This window comes from Sinocyclocheilus grahami, unplaced genomic scaffold (genome assembly GCF_001515645.1).
Source record: "Sinocyclocheilus grahami isolate Dianchi unplaced genomic scaffold, SAMN03320097.WGS_v1.1 scaffold299.1, whole genome shotgun sequence".
Taxonomy (NCBI): domain Eukaryota; kingdom Metazoa; phylum Chordata; class Actinopteri; order Cypriniformes; family Cyprinidae; genus Sinocyclocheilus; species Sinocyclocheilus grahami.
Window position 1 is genome coordinate 129800 of NW_015505478.1, and position 20242 is coordinate 150041.

General features: G+C 39.3%; 2 protein-coding genes across 2 annotated transcripts in view; one reads left to right on the forward strand and one right to left on the reverse strand.

The window, feature by feature from the left end:
• LOC107601110 (uncharacterized) overlaps positions 1-18008 on the reverse strand; it is an 18879-nt gene extending 871 nt beyond the window's left edge. The window contains exons 1-6 of the mRNA XM_016293140.1: positions 17951-18008; positions 4268-6221; positions 4127-4169; positions 2943-3098; positions 2663-2752; positions 103-165 (exon numbers count right to left, since the gene is read on the reverse strand). Of these exons, the coding sequence (XP_016148626.1) occupies positions 103-165; positions 2663-2752; positions 2943-3098; positions 4127-4169; positions 4268-6202 (2287 nt within the window). The 5' untranslated portion in view covers positions 6203-6221; positions 17951-18008. The remainder of the gene's footprint in view (positions 1-102; positions 166-2662; positions 2753-2942; positions 3099-4126; positions 4170-4267; positions 6222-17950) is intronic.
• On the forward strand, positions 8382-17219 carry foxo4 (forkhead box O4). The gene is made up of 3 exons (XM_016293143.1): positions 8382-10469; positions 12220-13689; positions 14033-17219. Exons 1-2 carry the CDS (start codon positions 10038-10040, stop codon positions 13663-13665), a joined length of 1878 nt encoding a protein of 625 aa, XP_016148629.1. The 5' UTR covers positions 8382-10037; the 3' UTR covers positions 13666-13689; positions 14033-17219.
• Positions 18009-20242: the final 2234 nt, after the last annotated feature.

A 20242-nucleotide genomic window follows, 5' to 3' on the forward strand; every position in this document is an offset into this window, starting at 1 on the left:
GGGGGGGGGGGGGGTTAAAGAGATTAATAGGTTTAAAAATATAAGACACTGAATTTGAAAATGTACTGCATGATCACTATGATAACCACCATCTAAATTCACCTGGTTTATGCGCTCCTTCAGCTGCATGCACAGCATTGCTCTCTACTGCAGACAGAGCAGGTGCTATAGACACAAACACACGAAATACATCAGATCGGAGATTCGAAAATAAAAGCCATAATATTTCAAACGCATTTGCTACAAAAGGTCTTGTCTAGTCAAGATTTTTGTTACTGGAAAAACGTCTAAACATTACAAATGCTGCAAGTTTTTACCATACAGGGCTTTCTCTTTACTAATGAAGCCCATTGTCAACAGTGTGTCACCTAATCATGTGGTACAAGAGAAAACTTTCATCTTATGTTAGCACAGTTGAAAGTGGCTCTTAATTGGCAAACTTGACCAAACCAGGATGGAGGAGAGATAGAGAGAAGTGGACAAAAGAGGACGAGTACATCAAAGGTCTAGTTAGAGAAATGCACTCCACTAAGGTCCTCATTTGGCAGCTTCATTAAATGACTAATAAATCTACATTTGAGATGGTCAAAACAGTTTGTTCCTAAGATCCGTGAAAAATGTGATCCTTTCATGAACAGAATAACAGAGTCAGACCTTATTTGAAACAGAAATAGTATTTTGCAACACTTTATAATTCCTTAAACGTATAATGTTTGATCAGTTTAATGCAACCAATTTATATGTCATAAGAGCATTTTTGTGCTGTATACATTTTTTCGCATCTATAATTAATACAATGCATTCTTATGGTGGCATGGATTCCAATGTACCATCCTATAATTGAGTTTGAACAGCACTATAAATCTCCATTTCAAAACGAATGAAAAGACTCAATGGGGAGACATGCACACACAACTTTATAATAGGGGTGCTGATCTGTGAGGCTGATCACAGAAAGCAGAATCTGCCGATGCCGATCACCGATACCGATCTTTTTAAAGCCTTCTTTTTATCATTTATAACTATTTATAGCGATACTCCAATCAGGATTTTTAGACATTTATTCAGGGCCTGAATTTCATTTTTGAAAATGGGGGGGAATTCCCCTCTTAGGTGTCTCTTGTGAAAGGAGAAGCAGCTTTCACAGAGGAGTCCGCTACTGATCTGTGGCTGTTTACCACAAACACAACATTTACCCATTATTTTGATTTCAAATCCAAACATTGTCACTGAAAATAATTTTTCAGCATTGCAACTTTTTTTTTTTACACAGTACAGTAATACAATCTTTCACAGACATGTTTAAGCACAATAAATATAAGCAACACATTATTCAATGCTTTTTACTTTTGCATTTACTTCTAGATTTATATATTAAGTTGCTCAAGCAAGTGGCAAAACATTTAACACTACTTTTCTTACGTTATCACAAATTTACCATTGACAGAAATAGTCAGCTCTACTGCCTTTCTTTTGAATTAAAATCTTTATTACAACCAATCCTGCGGTTCATAAAGAACTTTGTTTTCCTACGCATGAGGCCACATGTGTTGACTGTGAAACACAGTAGACTTTAATAATATGCATTTATGGTGTAATTACTACATTTTCGTGTCAAGTCATGTTCATATTTACTGCAAACAATGCGCTGTTACTTTAATTCAGTGCTTGCAGCGCAGAAATAGACTTGGTGCGGAAACGATCTCTGCACTGCTGCAGACGCACCGCTCCTGAACGCACTGCCGGACCGCAACCGTGTGCAGTGAACGCTTTAATCCGTTAATCCAAACCTCTCATGGCAGTGTCATCAGTTTGAGATTGTTTTTTTGAGATCTGACTTTTAGAGACCGCCGATCAATCATCCCAACATGATTATCGGCCGATAGTGATTGGTAGCCGATCAATCGGAGCATCCCTGCTTTATAAGCATGAATTAAAAAGGCTTTGACAACAAGCTCCCAAATGCACCAGTCCTTTCAGCAAGGCAATTACGGCGCACTTCACAAGGATATCAATCAGTCTGGATTACAGCTACTGTAGTCAGGCAGCTATCGTGCAAATAAGAAATGTTCAAGACAACTCTGTTTGATGACTCAATTTTCTTGCCCAGTTTCCCAATGGCTTCAGACAAGAATATGGAATTTTCTTTGCAATAATGATATATTGGGAGATATCCTGTTGAGATCTGTCTATGTGGCTTAAGGCAAAGGCCGGGTGGCTATTTTCCCCATTTTACAGACTATGTTTTTGAATGTTGCTTTGATACACCCAAAGTTTTTGTACACCCTGTCTTTTCATTTTGAAATAAACATAAAACATTGCCATTCACAAAAATCATAGTTTTAAAAAGGTATAATGAAAACCTTTTAAGTGGTATTTTTTTAACAATTAGTCTGCATCAAAATACATTAACTGCTGTTAATAGTTAATGCTGCATTATTTTGTAACCCTACACCACAAGAGGAAATACACCAGAGATCAGTATTACATTAGTATTCTTGTTTGGCTTTGAGTTTGGTTTTTATTAAAGATGTTGTGGTTAAAATGTGTTGTAGACCCTCTGAAAGTATTAGATATATTTCTGTTATTTATCAAGTCTCACTAGTACAGTTAGCATCGCTGTAATTGATAAAGGTAAATAAAAAAGGACAAATGATCGCACCAATTCTTTTTCTCTTTGCCGAAGGCAAACCATCATTGTTCAAGTGCTTTTGGCCCACACTGGGAAGCAGTGAACTCCTCGTCCTCATACCTTTCATAGATAAAATTAAAGGAAATAATGACAAAGCATTACATAAAATCAGAGCCCTTCATTTACATAATCATTTTGTTTAAGTATTTATTTACTAGGTATAAACGTTGCATTAAATATGCAACCAGCAAACCTGATATTAACTAAATTTGAAGATACACATCAAGGAAAAACTATCAGTGAAAAGTACCTGGTAATCCTGTCGATTTATTACTAGGCTGAGTCTGAACGGTTTCTACAGAGGATCGTGTAGTCTGAGGTGTCTTGAGAGCCAGTCTTTTACGGGTTGGCAGCTGTAGTCCTGATGGTTTCATTTGCTGTATACCAGAGCTTGAAGGTTTTGCAACTGCAACCATATTACAGCTTACAGAATACATAATTGATATTTATAATACAACATTAGTAATATTAAAACAAACAAACATACAGTTATGTACATTACTGTTCAAAAGTTTGGGTAATATTGTACAATTATAGTAATATTGTGAAATCTCAATTTAAAGTGTAAGCTTTTTCATTTTTAATATACTTTAACATGTAATCTATTCCTGCGACAGCAACACTGAATTTTCAGCAGCCATTACTTCAGTGTCACATGGTCCTTCAGAAATCATTCTAATGTGCTGATTTGGTGCTCAAGAAACATCTCTTCTGATTATTAATGTTTAAAAACAATTGTGCTGCTTAATATTTACATTACATTTAGTAATTTAGCAGATGCTTTTATCCAAATGGACTTACAAATGAAGACAATGGAAGCAATCAAAATCAACAAAAGAGCAATGATATATAAGTGCTACAACAAGTCTCAGTTAGCTTAACGCAGTACATGTAGCAAGTTTTTTTTTTTTTTTAATTATGTAATAAATAAAAAGAAAACCGACAGAATAGAAAAAGAATAGAGCAAGCTAGTGTTAGAGGCCTTTTTTTTGGCTTTTTGTTAATTGTATAATAAAAAGAAAACAGAAGAAAAAAAGAAGAAAAACAAGCAGTTAGTAAATGAATAGAGTGTAAGTCTAAATGGGGCAAGTTTTTTTTTTAAAGAATGGAATTAGTATAGAGAGTGCTACAGTTAGAGGGTCAAAAAAAGATGGAAGAGATGTGTTTTTAGCCGATTCTTGGAGATGGCTAAGGACTGAGGAATATTTATGATGGAAACTTAATATCAGAATTCTTTTAATGAATAGAAAGCTCAAAAGAAGAGTATTTATTTGAAATGGAAATCTTTTGTAACATTACAAATGTCTTTACTGTCACTTTTGACTAATTAATGCATCCTTTATGAATCAGTGAAAAAACTGACCTCAAACATTTTAACAATAATATAATTATGTACATGGATGAAATGTGTACAAATGTGTAAAAGCCACTCACCAGCAGTGAAGTTATATCCAGCGACAGTAGAAACCATAGAGGTCTGTTTTAAATAAAGAAAAAATTAATTTAAACCATACACAAGACCAATGTTTGTAACCAGCTGACTGATTCATAGCAACAAAGCATTGAGTTTCGTACCTTAACAGTGCTAGCTGATGCTATGTTCTTGACAGGAGCGATGTTCTTGCCCTTGTTCATCAGAACCGTCTTCCTGTTGCCAAGCAGGTTGGTGGATGATGTGTCAGGCTGACGCGGGGCCGGCGGCCCTAGGAGAGTCTTTGGTTTGACCACTACCGTGGAGTTCACTGACAACTGAGGCCTTGGAGGAAGAATGGATTTGGGATAACTCAGCTTAGAGGAAAGCTGAGGAAGCTGTCTTTTGATTGGAAGTTTTGTGGGCGGCTTGCTCTCGTTTGCTGGTTCTGATGTACTGGGACTTAAAGTGCATGTTGCCGAGACTTTCTGACTCTGACTCGAGCTCTCAGTCGCCTGCACAGCATCAGTTCCATCATGACTACTTGCACAAACTAGCTCATCATTCGACTGGGCCTCGATGCTGTTGATCACAGACAGCCTCTTTCTGGGCTTCACGTCTCTCATGATCTCAAATCTGGATTCTTTGCCAAAAACGATAGGTGTGGATGTAACCAGGAAGCTCGTCTTCATGTCCAATGTGTCATCTAAACAAAAAATACTGTTTCTGCTGATATTTCCCATATCAGAAGAGGGAATAGACTCAGTGTCCGCCAATCCAGGACTTGATGTTTTTTTGTGATGCTCCTCCGCTTTAAGCTCAGGAGCATCATCGAGAGCGTCGACAGAGCAAACAAAAGCTGTGGTGCTTATCTCAACTTCTGTTTCTCTGCTGTTAGAGGTTGGTTTAGTGAGACCTACAGAGTTAGAAGCACCATTAACCTGGTCAGCTAATTCTGTACTGGAGGGCTTAATTTCAACAGTGGTGTCCTTCAAAACTAGAACTTCTGGGGGGGTAAGATCAGTGGTTGTATTATGTTTAATCGTCTCAGCTGGTTTTATAGGAACGGAGTTTGATTGTTCAACCTCACCAGAGGGTTGAAGAGGAGCACTGGCTGTTTGCTCCACAATATCAACAGTTATATTGACGTTTAAATGAGCTTCCTCTGTGTTTTTTATTGTATTAACCTCAGTAGAGTTAAAACTACTATCCAGTTTTTCTTGTGGCTGTATGTCTATAGTTCCTTCAAGATTTTCATTTGGCTGTTCTGTAGTAGTGTTTAATGGTACAGTGTTATCAACACATGAATTATTTTTTGATTGTGCGCTGTCTAGATTAGGAATATCCACAGTTGCATTAACCCCAGTGTCAGGTCCCTCTTTAGGGTCATGTGACTGGACCAGTTCAACAGTAGTGTTTCCTGACTCAGTCTTTGTATTGGGTACATCAATATCCAATGTTGAATTAAGTCTAGGGTCAGACCCATCCTTTGGCTCTTGAGACTCAAAAGTGCTGTTCTTCTCTCTGATGTTGTGTAGATCAACAGTTGCATTAATACCAGCGACAGGTCGTTCTTTCGAGTCTTGGGAGACATCAAAAGTGCTGTTCTTCAACTCTACACTAATTAAATCAGATTTCTCTAAAGATGTAATGGATACCGTGGCATCACTGCAGTCGCCATCTGCTTTGCTCACTGTTGCACTGGTAATGTTTTTCTCATTCTGTGGCGATCTAGTAGACGTGCTTCCATTTGCCGACTGACAGTGCGCTCCAAGAGAGCAATTAAGGCCAGAGTCATTGGTAGCCTCTTTTCTTGGTGCTAAAACTCCTCCATCCTTATTTTTTGCTTGATTTTCTGATGGCGTGCAAGCAGGGGAATTCAACACAGTTCCTGTTTCATTTGAAAGAAAGGACGGGCCGACGGTGTCATCAAGAAATCCAGACACTTGAGGAAAAGGTTCATCTGCAATTGAATAGAAACTAGAACACAGATCTGGCAATTTGATAGGCTGGTAAGAGGAAACAGGTTTTTGAAGAGATGATCCGCTCAATATGTTGCCACCGGCCTGGGCAAGCTTCCGCCTTAGAAAGATCTCCATTTCAATAGCAGGCGGGTCTCTGAAATGAATAAAAAGTCTGTGATTTATTATGTAGCTTCCTGAAACCTACTTACTGGCAATCACACATTTCACAAAGGATGACACATTTGTTACAAAAGGAAGCACTAGGTTGAATTCCTTGAATACTGGTCTAAATTTAAACACTAAACTACCACATTTAGCATAGAACAATACAGATACGTTATATAAATATGTCTGATAATAGTTCTGGATCAGTGATATTACATAACAGAGTAAAAATACTAGAAGAAACTCACTTTGTAACTAACAACTGCAAGGAACGTTTTGCTATGGCAACACAAATATAACCGTTGACACGGAATATTAGTAATAAGCAACATCCGAAAAGGAACAAACAAACTTAATACAAATTCTAAAAAAAATAAACAGATCATAATCTTTAGGAAGCATTATCATCATCTTACCAGATCTCTAATCAGGCCGAGTGTTTGATATTTCCGCGTCGATTTGAAAACGGGGACATTCTAGTCATTGGACGAGGCGCTTAGTCCTCGACCAATCAGAGCGCCGATCTGTGTGGCGTCAGAAATATCACAGCGCCCCCCAGTGCTGGCAGTCACACTGTATACAGTCACATCAGTATTATTTATTTCTTTATTCATTATTTCTTATACTATAACTTTGCCAATAATTAGTCAGTTAATTATGAAATTCTCTTTAATTGTTGTAGACCACCATAAAAAACAAAGGATATGAAATATCAATATTATGTAGTTTAATCAATGTAGTCTCTTTTAACCCATTGCTCAGTACCACTGTATCTCCTCCAAATATTCCTTTCGTTTGAAAATTAAGAGGCTGGGAGGACATTTTAAACCGGCGATAGAAGTGGAATATTTATGTATATTTATGCTCCCACAAATAACTGTAGCCAAGTCGGTGAAATCGTGATTTATTAACTTAGTTATGCAAATATCATATATCGAATACATTCAACACAAACCATATAAAAAACATTTAATAAAAATAATTAAATACCGGACAATCAAATTAATTAAGCAATAAGAATTTTATTTAGGAAACATTTATACATTGAAAATAATAAAAAAAAATGACAAAGTGCAAAATTGTGAAGTAATTTACTCCACTTTGACTGATTAATGTTTATGTGGCATCATAGGGCAAGTTAGGGAAGAAATGTTAATGTCGACATAGTGACTGATCCCGCTCTCTCTCTAGATTTCCACCACAAAATTATGATTTGCTATTATTTAATTTCACGTTTATTCTGCAGTAATGGCTTTTAGTAGGCCTACTGATTTTTATGCATTAGGTATGAAATCAATTTAACAGGGTTAACAGAACTGTTTTTATTGAATACACACATACTAACGTGGATTGTGTATTTAGCCAAAGGAAGCAAACATGATATCTAAATAAATACAACTACTTAATCAGACAACAACAGCTTAATCACATTTCTAACACTGAAGGCTGAAGAGTTGCATCATACTGTGTTCTGTACCGCCCACCGCTAATGCCTGGAAGGTCCTGTGGGTATTGTAGTTCTCGTGGCTGATCCGTATCGAGACACTGATACATGCATTTAAAAACCTGAATATGAGCAACAGCTGACCTAGAAACAACAATGCATTTACGAGTAGAATTCAGTTTTAAAATGACTAAATTCAAATGAGGATACACAACACCACCGAGGTGGCATGCACATTTAATGTATAGACTTTAATTTAAAAACTACCTAAGAAATCTAACCACGCTGCGATTTCAGATAATGAAGACTCTTCATTACAGTGACACTCTGGCGTACACATCTTCTAACATAAACATAGCTTTCATCCACTTGATCTTAATTAAAAAAAAATGAGATTGCCATTTCATCGGGAAAGCGTGTGGGCAGCATGAGGTCAGGGGATCTCGCACAGCATTCCTTCATTGGAGATCCTTCAGGGATTAGGGATCTTCTCCCACTTCATAACAACATAGAGATCCTAAGATGACAAAACCATTTTGCCCCAGCCAGGACTCACTCACTCTCGCGCGCGCACATCTTTAGAAACTATTACATAACATTTTGCGTGCTCAAGTCTTTTTCGGGATCCCGGTTATCTCCGGTCGTGTTCACGGTGCACAACCTATCCGGGAACCTATCACATGACTGACTGCAATTCCCATCAGTCCTCGCGACGCATGCGCACGCCGCGTTGTCTGGCGGTGGTAAACAGACGTCAGAAGGGAGTCTTCGCCTCGAGTCAAAACAAAACAAAACAAGAAAGATCTACGAGGAATAGCTGTTTGTCTATCTCCATTAACAGCAGAAGAGAAGCGATTTCGCGGTAATTTCAACAGACCACCAAGTTATTGAAGAGAAGCGGGTTTCTTCGACTTTTACCGGAGGGATATTAACTCATAAAAACTGGAGTTGGCTAACTAGGTGGCCATCTAGTTACTCTCTCCGTAGTAAGACTACGCTTTCGAGTTTTGTCCCAGAGGCCGGCGGTCGAGTTCAAGAAGCGGACAGGCGGCGGCTTTTGGTCTTTTCGGAGAACACATCGACCGTAGTGGGATACGAGAAGCCTTCAACGGGACGGATTCGTTCGGCGCGAGCATCGTGTGTAGCTGCGTCTCGAGGAACATGGCAGATGGTGACACGCGCCAGCACACAGCGTGGAGGACCGCGCAAACTTGAACGACAATAACACAGATTTGTATTGTACGGTAAACCCCGTAAAGCTACCCGTTATGATCGAGCACTCCTGTAAGATAGTGTCTTGGTCTTTTTTTAAAAAATGTACAATTTTGATCGTTATGAGTTAAGTTTTACGTACGGCTTCTTTTGGCGATTTAACAATCTTGCTTAACGCATTTGAGTTGGGATGCACTTAATTCGTTTTAAACCCATGTTTTTTTCAATGTTTTTATTTTCGTAATGGATCCCGATTAATTCAATTACATGGCTTTCTTGACTTTGACAGGCAGCTGTAACAAATAATTCCCAGTCACTTGAATTCGTTTATAAGGACAATATTCTTACATAGTTTAGAAATACACTCAGTTTACAACAAAGACTAGTGTACGACTTGATGCGCTCATATTAAGGTGGTTTATCGCTCTTTTTGTAGAGTTTGTAAAAAAGTTTCTTGGTCTAAACTATTGTCTAATTGCGAAAGCCAATCAACCATTCGCTGCTATAATAGGAACCGGTGGGAGGTGGTTATTTTAACAATTACAGCGCATGTTATGATTGGTTTTGCGATTTCACCTACTTAACTGTCTCAATTAGATTTTTTTTTTTGTAAAAGTGTTTAATTATCTACAAAAGTTCATAGATCGTCCCTTGTCACTCCAGCGCGTCCTCTCTTCCCGTGGTTTATCTCAGCAGCTGCTCTTGACAATCCAGCTGTTTTGATGTGTAGTGAATTTCCTTTGTTCCTTCTCCATTAAACAAAGAGACCCCCTTCTATCCTCGTTTGCTCTATGTAAATCAGAAGGTCTATGTTAGTTACTATTAAGGAGATTATTTGGCCCCTTTAATCTCCAACCTGAGGATTAACTGATGCTATATTGGTGTGTTCAGATTATTACGAATGTGCTCCGTTACGCTCCAGACAGTCGCGGTTAAATTTAGTCCGGATAATTTTATACTGTAGTTTAATATATTTAAGAAGAAAAAATCGTTTCTAAACAAGATTATTTTACTTTTGGTATAAATAGTCGTACTCTTACTTTTCATCGCCCATTGAATGAATCGTGTTTTTTAAAAAAAAAACTAAGCATCAAAACTAGTTCATTGAAATCCAGCCTTCCTCTGAAATTATCTGGATTGCATCGCACAATGGAGGAAGAAAACGTACCCCCGATTGACCCAGATTTTGAGCCGCAGAGCAGACCGAGGTCATGTACATGGCCGCTGCCTAGACCAGACATCTCAGCTGTCAAAGCCGGGGGGGCCGACGGCTCAGACTCTGCTGCTGGAACTCCGCCCACCGAGGAAGATAAACATGAGCCTCAGCCAATCATATCCGAGCCTGAGAAAGTCGCGGTCTCGGAGGGCGGGGTTATCGCTGGAGTGGGCGGGGCCACGCCTCGAAAAGGCTCTTCCAGGCGTAATGCCTGGGGTAATCAGTCCTACGCAGATCTGATCAGCCAGGCGATTGAAAACTCGCCAGAAAAACGACTTACTCTGGCGCAGATCTACGATTGGATGGTAAAAACGGTGCCGTATTTTAAGGACAAAGGAGACAGTAACAGTTCTGCTGGGTGGAAGGTACGTCTAAACAAGATTAAGAATTAATAATAATTATAATCGGGGTTTGAAATTAACTTCTCCACTCACCTGCCAATTTGGCTACTATAATTTTCAATTACTGGCCATTCAGAAAAAAAATAAAAATAAAATAAATTTAGAATTTGCCTACTAAAATCAAGTTACTGACCATTCAGAACTTCTACTAGCCAAAACAAAATTATCACAAATAAAACGCATTATCAAACTCGGAACCTTTTTTTATTCAGTAGTCAACATTTGAAGTGGATCAAAAAAGTTCAGCAAAGTTGTCCCAAGACAAGAACGGAGAACAAGTTTGATGAAAGGTTTTGATCCACTTCAAATGTTGACTACTATATATTTGTATAACTGGGCTGCCTATGTTGGCCAGGACACTCCTGTAAAAATCTCAGTGAGGTTCTTTCCTGGTTAAATAAAGGCTTAATAATATATTGTTTATCAGTTTGAAATATTTTTACACTGTGAAGCCTCTCCTCCATTGACATCCATTTAAAAAAAATTAAATAAAAAAAAATTTATGATAATTCATGCCCCAAAATATAATTTCAAGACACCGTGAATAGCGACACATGAAGGTCTTGGATATGCAGCATTTATCAAATGAGAATTTAACCCCCTCGCCGCCACCACCAACACCAACACACTGACTTGCAAGTTCACAGCATTAAAGGGTTAGTTCACCCAAAAATTTTAATTAGCCCATAAGTTACACACCCTCAAGTCATTCTAGTTGACATTCTTCTTTCAGACGAATTCAGTCAGAGTTATATAAAAAATTTGTCTTTGATCTTTCAAGCCGTTTAATGCCACTCAGTGGGTGTTGCATGCATCAGTCCAAAAGAAGTTAAATAAAATGTGCCCATCCATAAAAAAATTTTAAAAAAAGTGTCTCACACGGCTCCGGGGGGTGAACAAAATCCTTCTGTAGCGAATCGATGCGTTTTTGTAAGAAAAATATCCATATTCAAAACGTAATAATCACTTCAATCTAACTTGACGCATGACGTATGAGGTCAGCGTTGCGCATGCACCAGTGAGTCTCGTGAAAACCAACGCTTGTTAACAGGAGCAAAGGAAGCAAAGTTTCCTTACTTTAGCAAAGGAAAACCAGTCTCCTCTTGGCTTATATCGAAATCCTCCGACATTCTTCTTTACAAATCATCGTTTTGTACTTCTAATTAGTGACCGTTGTTTTGTTTTGATCTCTCCGCTGCGTCACTTCTGAGCGGCGCATGCTCAAAGCCGACCTCCATACGTCATCCGCCCGGAGCTGCTTCCATGTACAACAGTGAGTGCAAGCTACATTAAAGTGATTATTACGTTTTGAATATGGATATTTTTCTTACAAAAACGCATCGATTGCTACAGAAGGCCTTTGTTCACCCCCGGAGCCGTGCAAGACACTTTTTTTTTATGGATGGGTGCATTTTATTTAACTGCTTTTGGATGGATGCATGCAACACCCGCTGAGTGGCATTAAACAGCTTGAAAGATCAAAGACCATTTTTAATATAACTCCGACTGGATTTGTCTGAAAGAAGAAAGTCATATACACCTAGAATGATTTGAGGGCGAGTAATTTAAATTTAAATTTTTGGGTGAACTAACACTGTTAATTTTCGGGTGTTCATTTCAAACCCTGATAGTAATATTTTCAATCTTGTGCAGTTAGGTTAGTGACATTGTTTATCACTTTTAGACTTGATTTATTTTTTGTCATCCCATTTAGAACTCCATTCGCCACAATTTATCGCTCCACAACAAGTTCCTGCGAGTGCACAATGAGTCGACTGGAAAGAGCTCTTGGTGGATACTCAACCCTGAAGGGGGCAAAACCGGCAAAGCCCCTCGCCGCCGTGCTGCCTCGATGGACAACAGCAGCAAATTGCTTAAAAGCCATATACGAGCAAAGCAGACTAAAAAGCAGGCTGGAGCAGCTGGGATCGGAGGCTCTGGAGGTGCCCTGCAGGGTGAGGGTGCCTCCGGCGCTGGCGGTGCGGACAGTCCCGGGCCTCCAGGTCAGTTCGGAAAGTGGGGAGTGAACAGCAGCAGCCCTTCCTCTCGCGGCAGCCTGGACGACCCGGACATGTGGACGAGTTTCAGGCCACGTACAAGCTCCAATGCCAGCACGCTGAGCGGGAGGCTTTCTCCCATTGCCACGGCACAGGAGGACGAGGATGACCTACCTGAGGACGGCCTTCTTGGTGGCTATTCTGCAGGGAATCTTCCCCCAACACTAACTGAGACACTAATGGAAGAGTTGGATTTGATTGATGGGCTAACTTTAATGACAGGTCCGCAAGGTGGTGCGAGCCCAAGCACAGCTCCTCCTGCCCCACCTCAGCCTTTGCCCTCGGCATCCACTCTGCTCCCTCGAGGGTCCAGCTTTCCTTCATTTCGGCAGCTGCAGCCATCGAAGGTTACACAGGGATCCACTCCACCAGGGTCGCAGAGCTCTGTTCAACGCAGCGCCGGATCCAGCACAAGCCAATCAAGCTTCGGAAACTCGCTCTTCAGTCCTCTGCCCGGTCCGGGTCACAGTGGTTTTAGCACTCACGTGCCCTCCAGCCTCGAAGTGCTCCTGACCTCTGATTCGCCTCCACCCAGCGATGTTATGATGACCCAGATGGATCCTCTCATGCCGAGCCAAGGAGGTGGCAGGCTTTTGGGGCTCGGGGGATCTATGTCCAGCAGCCAAGCTAAGGCAGGTCAGATGTTGCTGAGCAAAGGCATTGACACAAGCACAGTGGGGCAGATGAGCCTCCAGCCTCAACCCCAACTTCAGCACTCACAGATGGGCTTTGGAATGATTCACTCGGGCATGAGCCAGGAACCGCCTCAGCTCGCAGCTATAAAGACCCAGCATCAGGTGCCAGGCGCTGGGCTTCTGCAGCACGGAGCTGTCCCATCACCTGGTGGGAACGGAGGCCTGCAAGGTCTAGGCCAGTTTGCAACACCGCCCTGCTTCATGCCCTCTCAGGACCGTCTGCCTACAGACTTGGATATCGACATGTTCACTGAAAACCTGGACTGTGATGTGGAATATATTATCAACAGTGATCTTATGGATGGAGACCTGGTTGACTTCAACTTTGACCCCATTATACAGGGTGGACAGGGCTATACTGGGCCAGCAACCACACAGAGCTCCTCCCAGAACTGGGTGCCCAGCTAAATCCGTTATTAAAAATGATAACAGGTATTTTAATTTTGGTTTGTTTTAAAAAGACAGTTCACCCAAAAAGTTTTACCCACCCTCATAATGTTCTAAACTCATCTTATTTACTTCATGTGAACACGAAAGAAGACTTTACGAAAATGCTTTGCACTGACATTGAACGTCAGTGGGATCCAATGTTGTTTTGGACCCCATTGACTTTTTCATTTTAAGGGCAAAAAAAAAAAAAAACCGGATGAGTAAATGATTCTTTTTAATGAAATATTCTTTTAGTTTCAATTATGGTTTTACATTTTTCTTTATGTGAAACTATTCCTTGTTTTGTTCCAATGTGTTAATCCTTTTTCTCATTATTTTTTTACAGGATTGTCCCCCATCCATAAGACAACTTTTAAAAACAGATGTGGCACATTGCCTGAACATATTCTCAAATTTTTGCCTCTACATTTGCCATTGTACCTCAAATACATAAACTGCTTCGGCTAAGGACAACACACACTTGACTAAGTCTCGTGTCAGAATTCTCAATTAGACGACGAAATCAAACCTCATACATGTCAAGTGCCAATGTCAACTGAAGAGTGTGCTGTTGGACACCGAGATCATGGTCTTGAAACATATTTTCTCTTTTCTTTTGTCTTATATGTGCAACATTATTATTATAATTTTTTTCTTGAAAGTTGCAGGTTTTGGTCAAACTTGGATTAAAGAAGCACAGCTAATCATGTTTATTACATTTATGCCTATGATGCGTAATGTAAGATGGAGATGGTACTCCTCCTTGATCTTCTTCAACCTGATAATGGAACTCATTCGGCCAGGAAGATCAAACTCTGCAGCTTTTCTTGATGTGAACTTTTGTTTGTTGAACAGCAATGGAGAAAGTCCGAGCAGCCGAGATCGATGGAGTAGCTTTCACAGCTGACCTGACCCCCTCTGAGCATGAAAACAACATGGCACCACAAGAATGTTAAGTTGAGAACAACGTTGAGTGGCGACGGTTTCACTGACCACAGAGCACGGCTGAACTGTTAAAGGTGTGCTCGCTCTCTCTCAGTGGTATGAAGCATCAAAGTTTCAAGGTGGTTTGGTGACGCCGTGGTGTTCAGTGTGCAGTTAGTTTGGCTTTTATGATCTCTGCTCTCACAAAGGTGTTTTCTTGTGATGTGCTGAAGAGGCTGATAACTGAATGAGGATTTAACAGTCTGCTCTTAAGTGTTTGTTAGTGATAACAACAGTATGAAGAAATGTGATTTTCCACAGGGCATTTTTAATTCTGCCAACAGGTTAAATGGTATAGTGTTATTGTTGGAAACTCGGTGCCCTTTTGCAGAATGCAATATCTGAAGATTTATTTTGTGTGCGTGTGTGTGTGCAGGAGGGTATATGTGTACATTTGTGTGCGTGCAAATATGTTTAATGCACCCGAAACTTGATTCCAACACACTGACAACAGAATTCTAGGTTACGCTGAATCGTTTCAATTAAGCGCAGGAGAAAGTTGGTTTTAGGAGTTGTATGTGAGTTTGAAGCGAATCTTGAAGAAACATGGCTACAATAATGAGATGTTATGGTTCCTCTGGCATGTTTGACTGTGTCCACAGATGCACAGAAGAAAAACTATTTTCTCATTGTTCAGTTTTTCATAAATAGCACTACTCATATTTAAAAAAAAAAAAAAAAAAAGTTATTAAAAGAACAAAAACAGTTGGGTATATCAACTATAATTCTAATTTAGATTGGGGCGTTATCATTAACAGACTAATAAGAAAACTTGCGGTTAATGAGCTTTTTTTTTTATCTGAGCAGAAGCTATTTCAGATCATTTTTAACAGTCATTTTCTATGTAATCTTTTATTTTTGTAAAAGATGAAATGCATATAGATTTTATACAATAACCAAAGGAACACTAAGAACTGCATGTTGGATGGACGGATGCATTGCAGTGCGGATAGGCTTTATGAAACCTTTCTGAAAAATCGATGTAAACTAAATCCTAATGTGATTGATTGCATGAGTACATTCAAGAGAATACAGTTCGTCAGGAGTTTAAATTTGCTATAATTGTTTGTGCTAAACAGAAAAAAATATATATATAAATCTTGATTTGCTAGGTTGCCTCTTAATTGTCTAGGCAATGATTTCATCTCAAAACGCAAGACTGGTCCAACCGAAAATGATTAATGCAATGTTTCACTCTCAGGGTTATGAAAAATAATAATTAAAACAACTTCTGGAAGGAAGTGATAAGATAAGATAAGATAATCATGTTATGACTTCAATGCTCATGGCCTTTTCTAAATTATGAACGTCATTTATGCAAGCCAACGTCACGTAGATATTTTAACACTGCAGAAATATATCTAATGTTGCAGTTTATTATGAGAGATTTATCTAATGTATGCATTTGTAGAGTTCCTACAAAACTTTGTAAACTGCCAGTGAACACTATAGCATGTCGCTCCAGAGAAAACCAGACAGTTTTAAAGCCCTTTTCTTTTCAACTTGTACCTTTTCTGTAATAGAAGGGTCGACTTTTATTTAATGATTTGTTCAGATGGTTTTTGCGCAGTTTAAAACCAGCATTCTTTTGGTGTATAAATTGGCTTTAATTTGAAAGCTTGATATTAGTAACTCTTAATCACATCAATGTAGTGGTCTGAGCGCATTAGATTACTTGATAAAGTGCTCTCTCCTTACAGAGAAATAATTTTAATCCTATTCATCGGTGCTAGATATTAAATATGACAATTAAAGAGGGCCATATTTGATTGGTGCATATGTAGATATCAGGGCCTTTCATAATTTTATGCAACGCATATTGAGTACAATTTCTTAATGTAGAACATAGTATGAGAAATTTACCCATATGTTTTAATTCCCGAACGCTCAGTGTTTGTGTATTATAAAAGAAGCTGTGAATGGGGAGGGAGGGGCTTGTCCATCTCACCACATATTGTGCACCTCACAAATGGTGTAATGTTTAATACAGCGATTGATGATTTTCAATCAACCGTTTACATCGATGTGCTTGTCTTTTGGGGCATCTTTTCTCATGTTTTTTTTATGTTTGTACATGTAAATCAGCTCCTTGATGTCTAGGAGTGATTGTTATACCTGCATGGTACAGCTTTCAGAAAGCTTCAGGGCTGACAGTCACCTTTGACATTTTCCTGTGTCATTTGAAAGTGAATTTTCATGGTTAACACCCTGGCTTAGTTTAATTTCTGAAAGTACAGATATTGAATATCGTTTTCGTCCCATCAGACAGACGTCACGGGGCTTCTGCATGAAATGCAGGAATTCCACACCTTCCCTCTTTCCAAATCACTCACTTTTCTTGTTTGATATTATTAACCTTCTTCCTTTAGTAGTCATTCTTTAGTTCCTTTAATTTTCCAGGAGAGTTTGCCAAGTATCCCAGTTGATAACACAGAACATTAGTTTATGGTCTGGGTTGGGTTTTTCTCTCTCTTTTGTTTTGGGTTATATGACAGGATGTAAAACTGACGAGTTGTGCATAGCCAATAATACTGTATATGTACTTGATTGCTTTTTTTTTTGTGATCAATTAATTTTGTTCCCCCATTTTATGTTAGTCAGAGGTCATTGAAAGCAGTTCAGCATAATAGAAATAAACCTGATCTGTTTAACGCAGACCGTTTTGTTAAGTTGATTTTGTCATTGGTCCATTCATTTGACATAAGCAGAGGTGCAGGGCATTCATTAAACAGAGCAGCAGATTAAGCACTATTAAACATGATTCACACCATTGTATATAACATGTTGTATATAAAAGTTTACATAGGCTACTCAGTAGCCATTCATACTAAATGTCAATTTAAGTTAAATCTAAATGAAATGTTCCAGGTTCAGGGAAAATTAATCGACAGCATGTGAAAAATATAGAAATTAGTTTTCTGATTTACTTGTCCCTCGTTTTCTAGCTTAAATCTGGGTTCCAGTGAGTCCGGTTCACAGCAATAACGAAAACTGTAGGCTACTTTAAACTATTGTTCTAATTTCATACGAATATGGCAGCCACAGCACAGTTATAACGATAACGATGCAGAGGAACGATATCTCGGAATCACACTAAACATATAAAGCGTTATACTACATCTAACAAACAGAACGTTACGGTTCTTGGTATGAATGGGCCTTTACAGTTGAATGACTGAATAGGGTCAATCCGTAGGCGTTAAAACACTCACTGTTGTTGTAGCTACTAGACGTAAATAATACACGTTAACATGACTTCAGAGGGGAAAAAAGTTCTAACCTTTTCTGTGTGAAATTATATCCAAATTTACAACTTTGTCCACAGGTCAACGTAACTCTTGTCAATTTAAGTTAAATCTAAATGAAGTGTTCCAGGTTCAGGGAAAATTAATCGACAGCATGTGAAAAATATAGAAATTAGTTTTCTGATTTCTGTCCCTCGTTTTCTAGCTTAAATCTGGGTTCCAGTGAGTCCGGTTCACAGCAATAACGAAAACTGTAGGCTACTTTAAACTATTGTTCTAATTTCATACGAATAGGGCAGCCACAGCACAGTTATAACGATAACGATGCAGAGGAACGATATCTCGGAATCACACTAAACATATAAAGCGTTATACTACATCTAACAAACAGAACGTTACGGTTCTTGGTATGAATGGGCCTTTACAGTTGAATGACTGAATAGGGTCAATCCGTAGGCGTTAAAACACTCACTGTTGTTGTAGCTACTAGATGTAAATAATACACGTTAACATGACTTCAGAGGGGAAAAAAGTTCTAACCTTTTCTGTGTGAAATTATATCCAAATTTACAACTTTGTCCACAGGTCAACGTAACTCCAGCAATTGTCACTGGAGGCCTGTTGTCCTGTAGAATTAGGTCCAAACTTGACCTAACTCACCTGTCTGTAATTGTCTAGCAATCCTTTAGACCAGGGATCCTCAAATCTGGCCCACGAGATCCACTTTCCTTCAGAGTTTAGCTCCAACCCTAATCAAACACACCTGAGCATGCTAATCAATGTCTTCAGGATCGTTAGAAAATCACAGGTAAGTAAGTTTGATCAGGGTTGGAGCTAAACTCTGCAGCGCATTGGCCCTCCAGGGTAAGATTTGAGGAACCCTGCTTTAGACAGATGAGTTTGAGAGAGGTTAGATCTAAACCAGGGCTGTCCAAACTCGGTCCTGGAGGGCCGGTGTCCTGCAGAGTTTAGCTCCAGCTTGCCTCAACACACCTGACTGGAAGTTTCTATGCCTAGTAAGAGCTTGATCAGCTGGTTCAGGTGTGTTTAATTAGGGTTGGAGCTAAACTCTGCAAGGACACCGGCCCTCCAGGTGTCCTTCCAGCCCCGTTCTAAACTATGCAGGACAACAGACCACCAGGGGGCACATTTGAAGAAAATACAGACTTTTAGTTCAAGGAATTGCTTTTATAAGCTTCACATTTATGTTTTTGAACATACTTCAAAATGTAGTGAACCTGAAAGCAAAGAAATGCGAATGGAGATGTACCACTAGATGGCAGGATTGCACTAATAGTTGCAGAAGCCATTATTAAAAATGGATTCCCAAATGATTGACATGCCAAGTGCTCCTTCTAGACACTCTGAACATATAAACCACTTAAAATGAGTGAACGATTTTGCAACCATAAGGTTAATTTACTAAATCTAGTCATTTACTTTCACACTTAATGACTAAATAAAAAGACACACCAATGATATTGCATATCTTTATAGAAAAAATAAGCTTTCACATTTCAAAACTTTTTTTGCCTGGTTTTTCCAAGTTTTTTTGTTGTTGTTTTTTTTCTTCTTTTGGTCAGTTTGAATTTTTATAGTTCCTACATTTACGTGGTAAATAAACATTTTGGCAATAGCCATGCTCGTTCAGTCTCCTCCGCCGAGGCACAGTCCTTAACGTCTTCCAGCTGAGGTGGTGGAGACAGTCTGGAAGTCTCCACGTTTCAGGGACGTGGCAAACCGTCACTGAAGAACAAGCATTTAAGACAGTCCTGCTTAAGGTAGAACGGCCGTGCTGCAGTCCTATTCTGCTCCTGACAAACATCTCCGGATGTCCTCCGGACGATGAACATCTTCCATTCTCAGCTTGAATTAATGCAGTAGCATGAGGCTTAGCTCTGAGTCCAGTTCTGCCATACTGATGAGCCGTGACTCATCAGTAGTCAAAAGGCACTGTGCGTCCAGCACAGACTGCGGCTCCTGTACACATTTCTGCTGATTTACATACCTTGGTTTCTTAATCTAAACAGTTCAGACAAGAGCAAAACTGACAACAACAACATAACCCTCTCTCAAAATGACAAGACAAGTTTAAACAGGAACAAAAGTAATGCAATGTTTAAAAATAAACACACAAAACCAACCATAGGTGTTGCCCAAGTCATTCTGCCAACTATAATTAACCAGACCGATGAGAGTTTAACACAGTACAGGTATTTGGCCAAGTCAACAAAACTGGACATTGAATATATTCATGGCATCAGAGGGACCGTCGTCACCTCTCCAAGCAGTTTGTAACAATGACAGCTGCAACCACACTTGTAGGG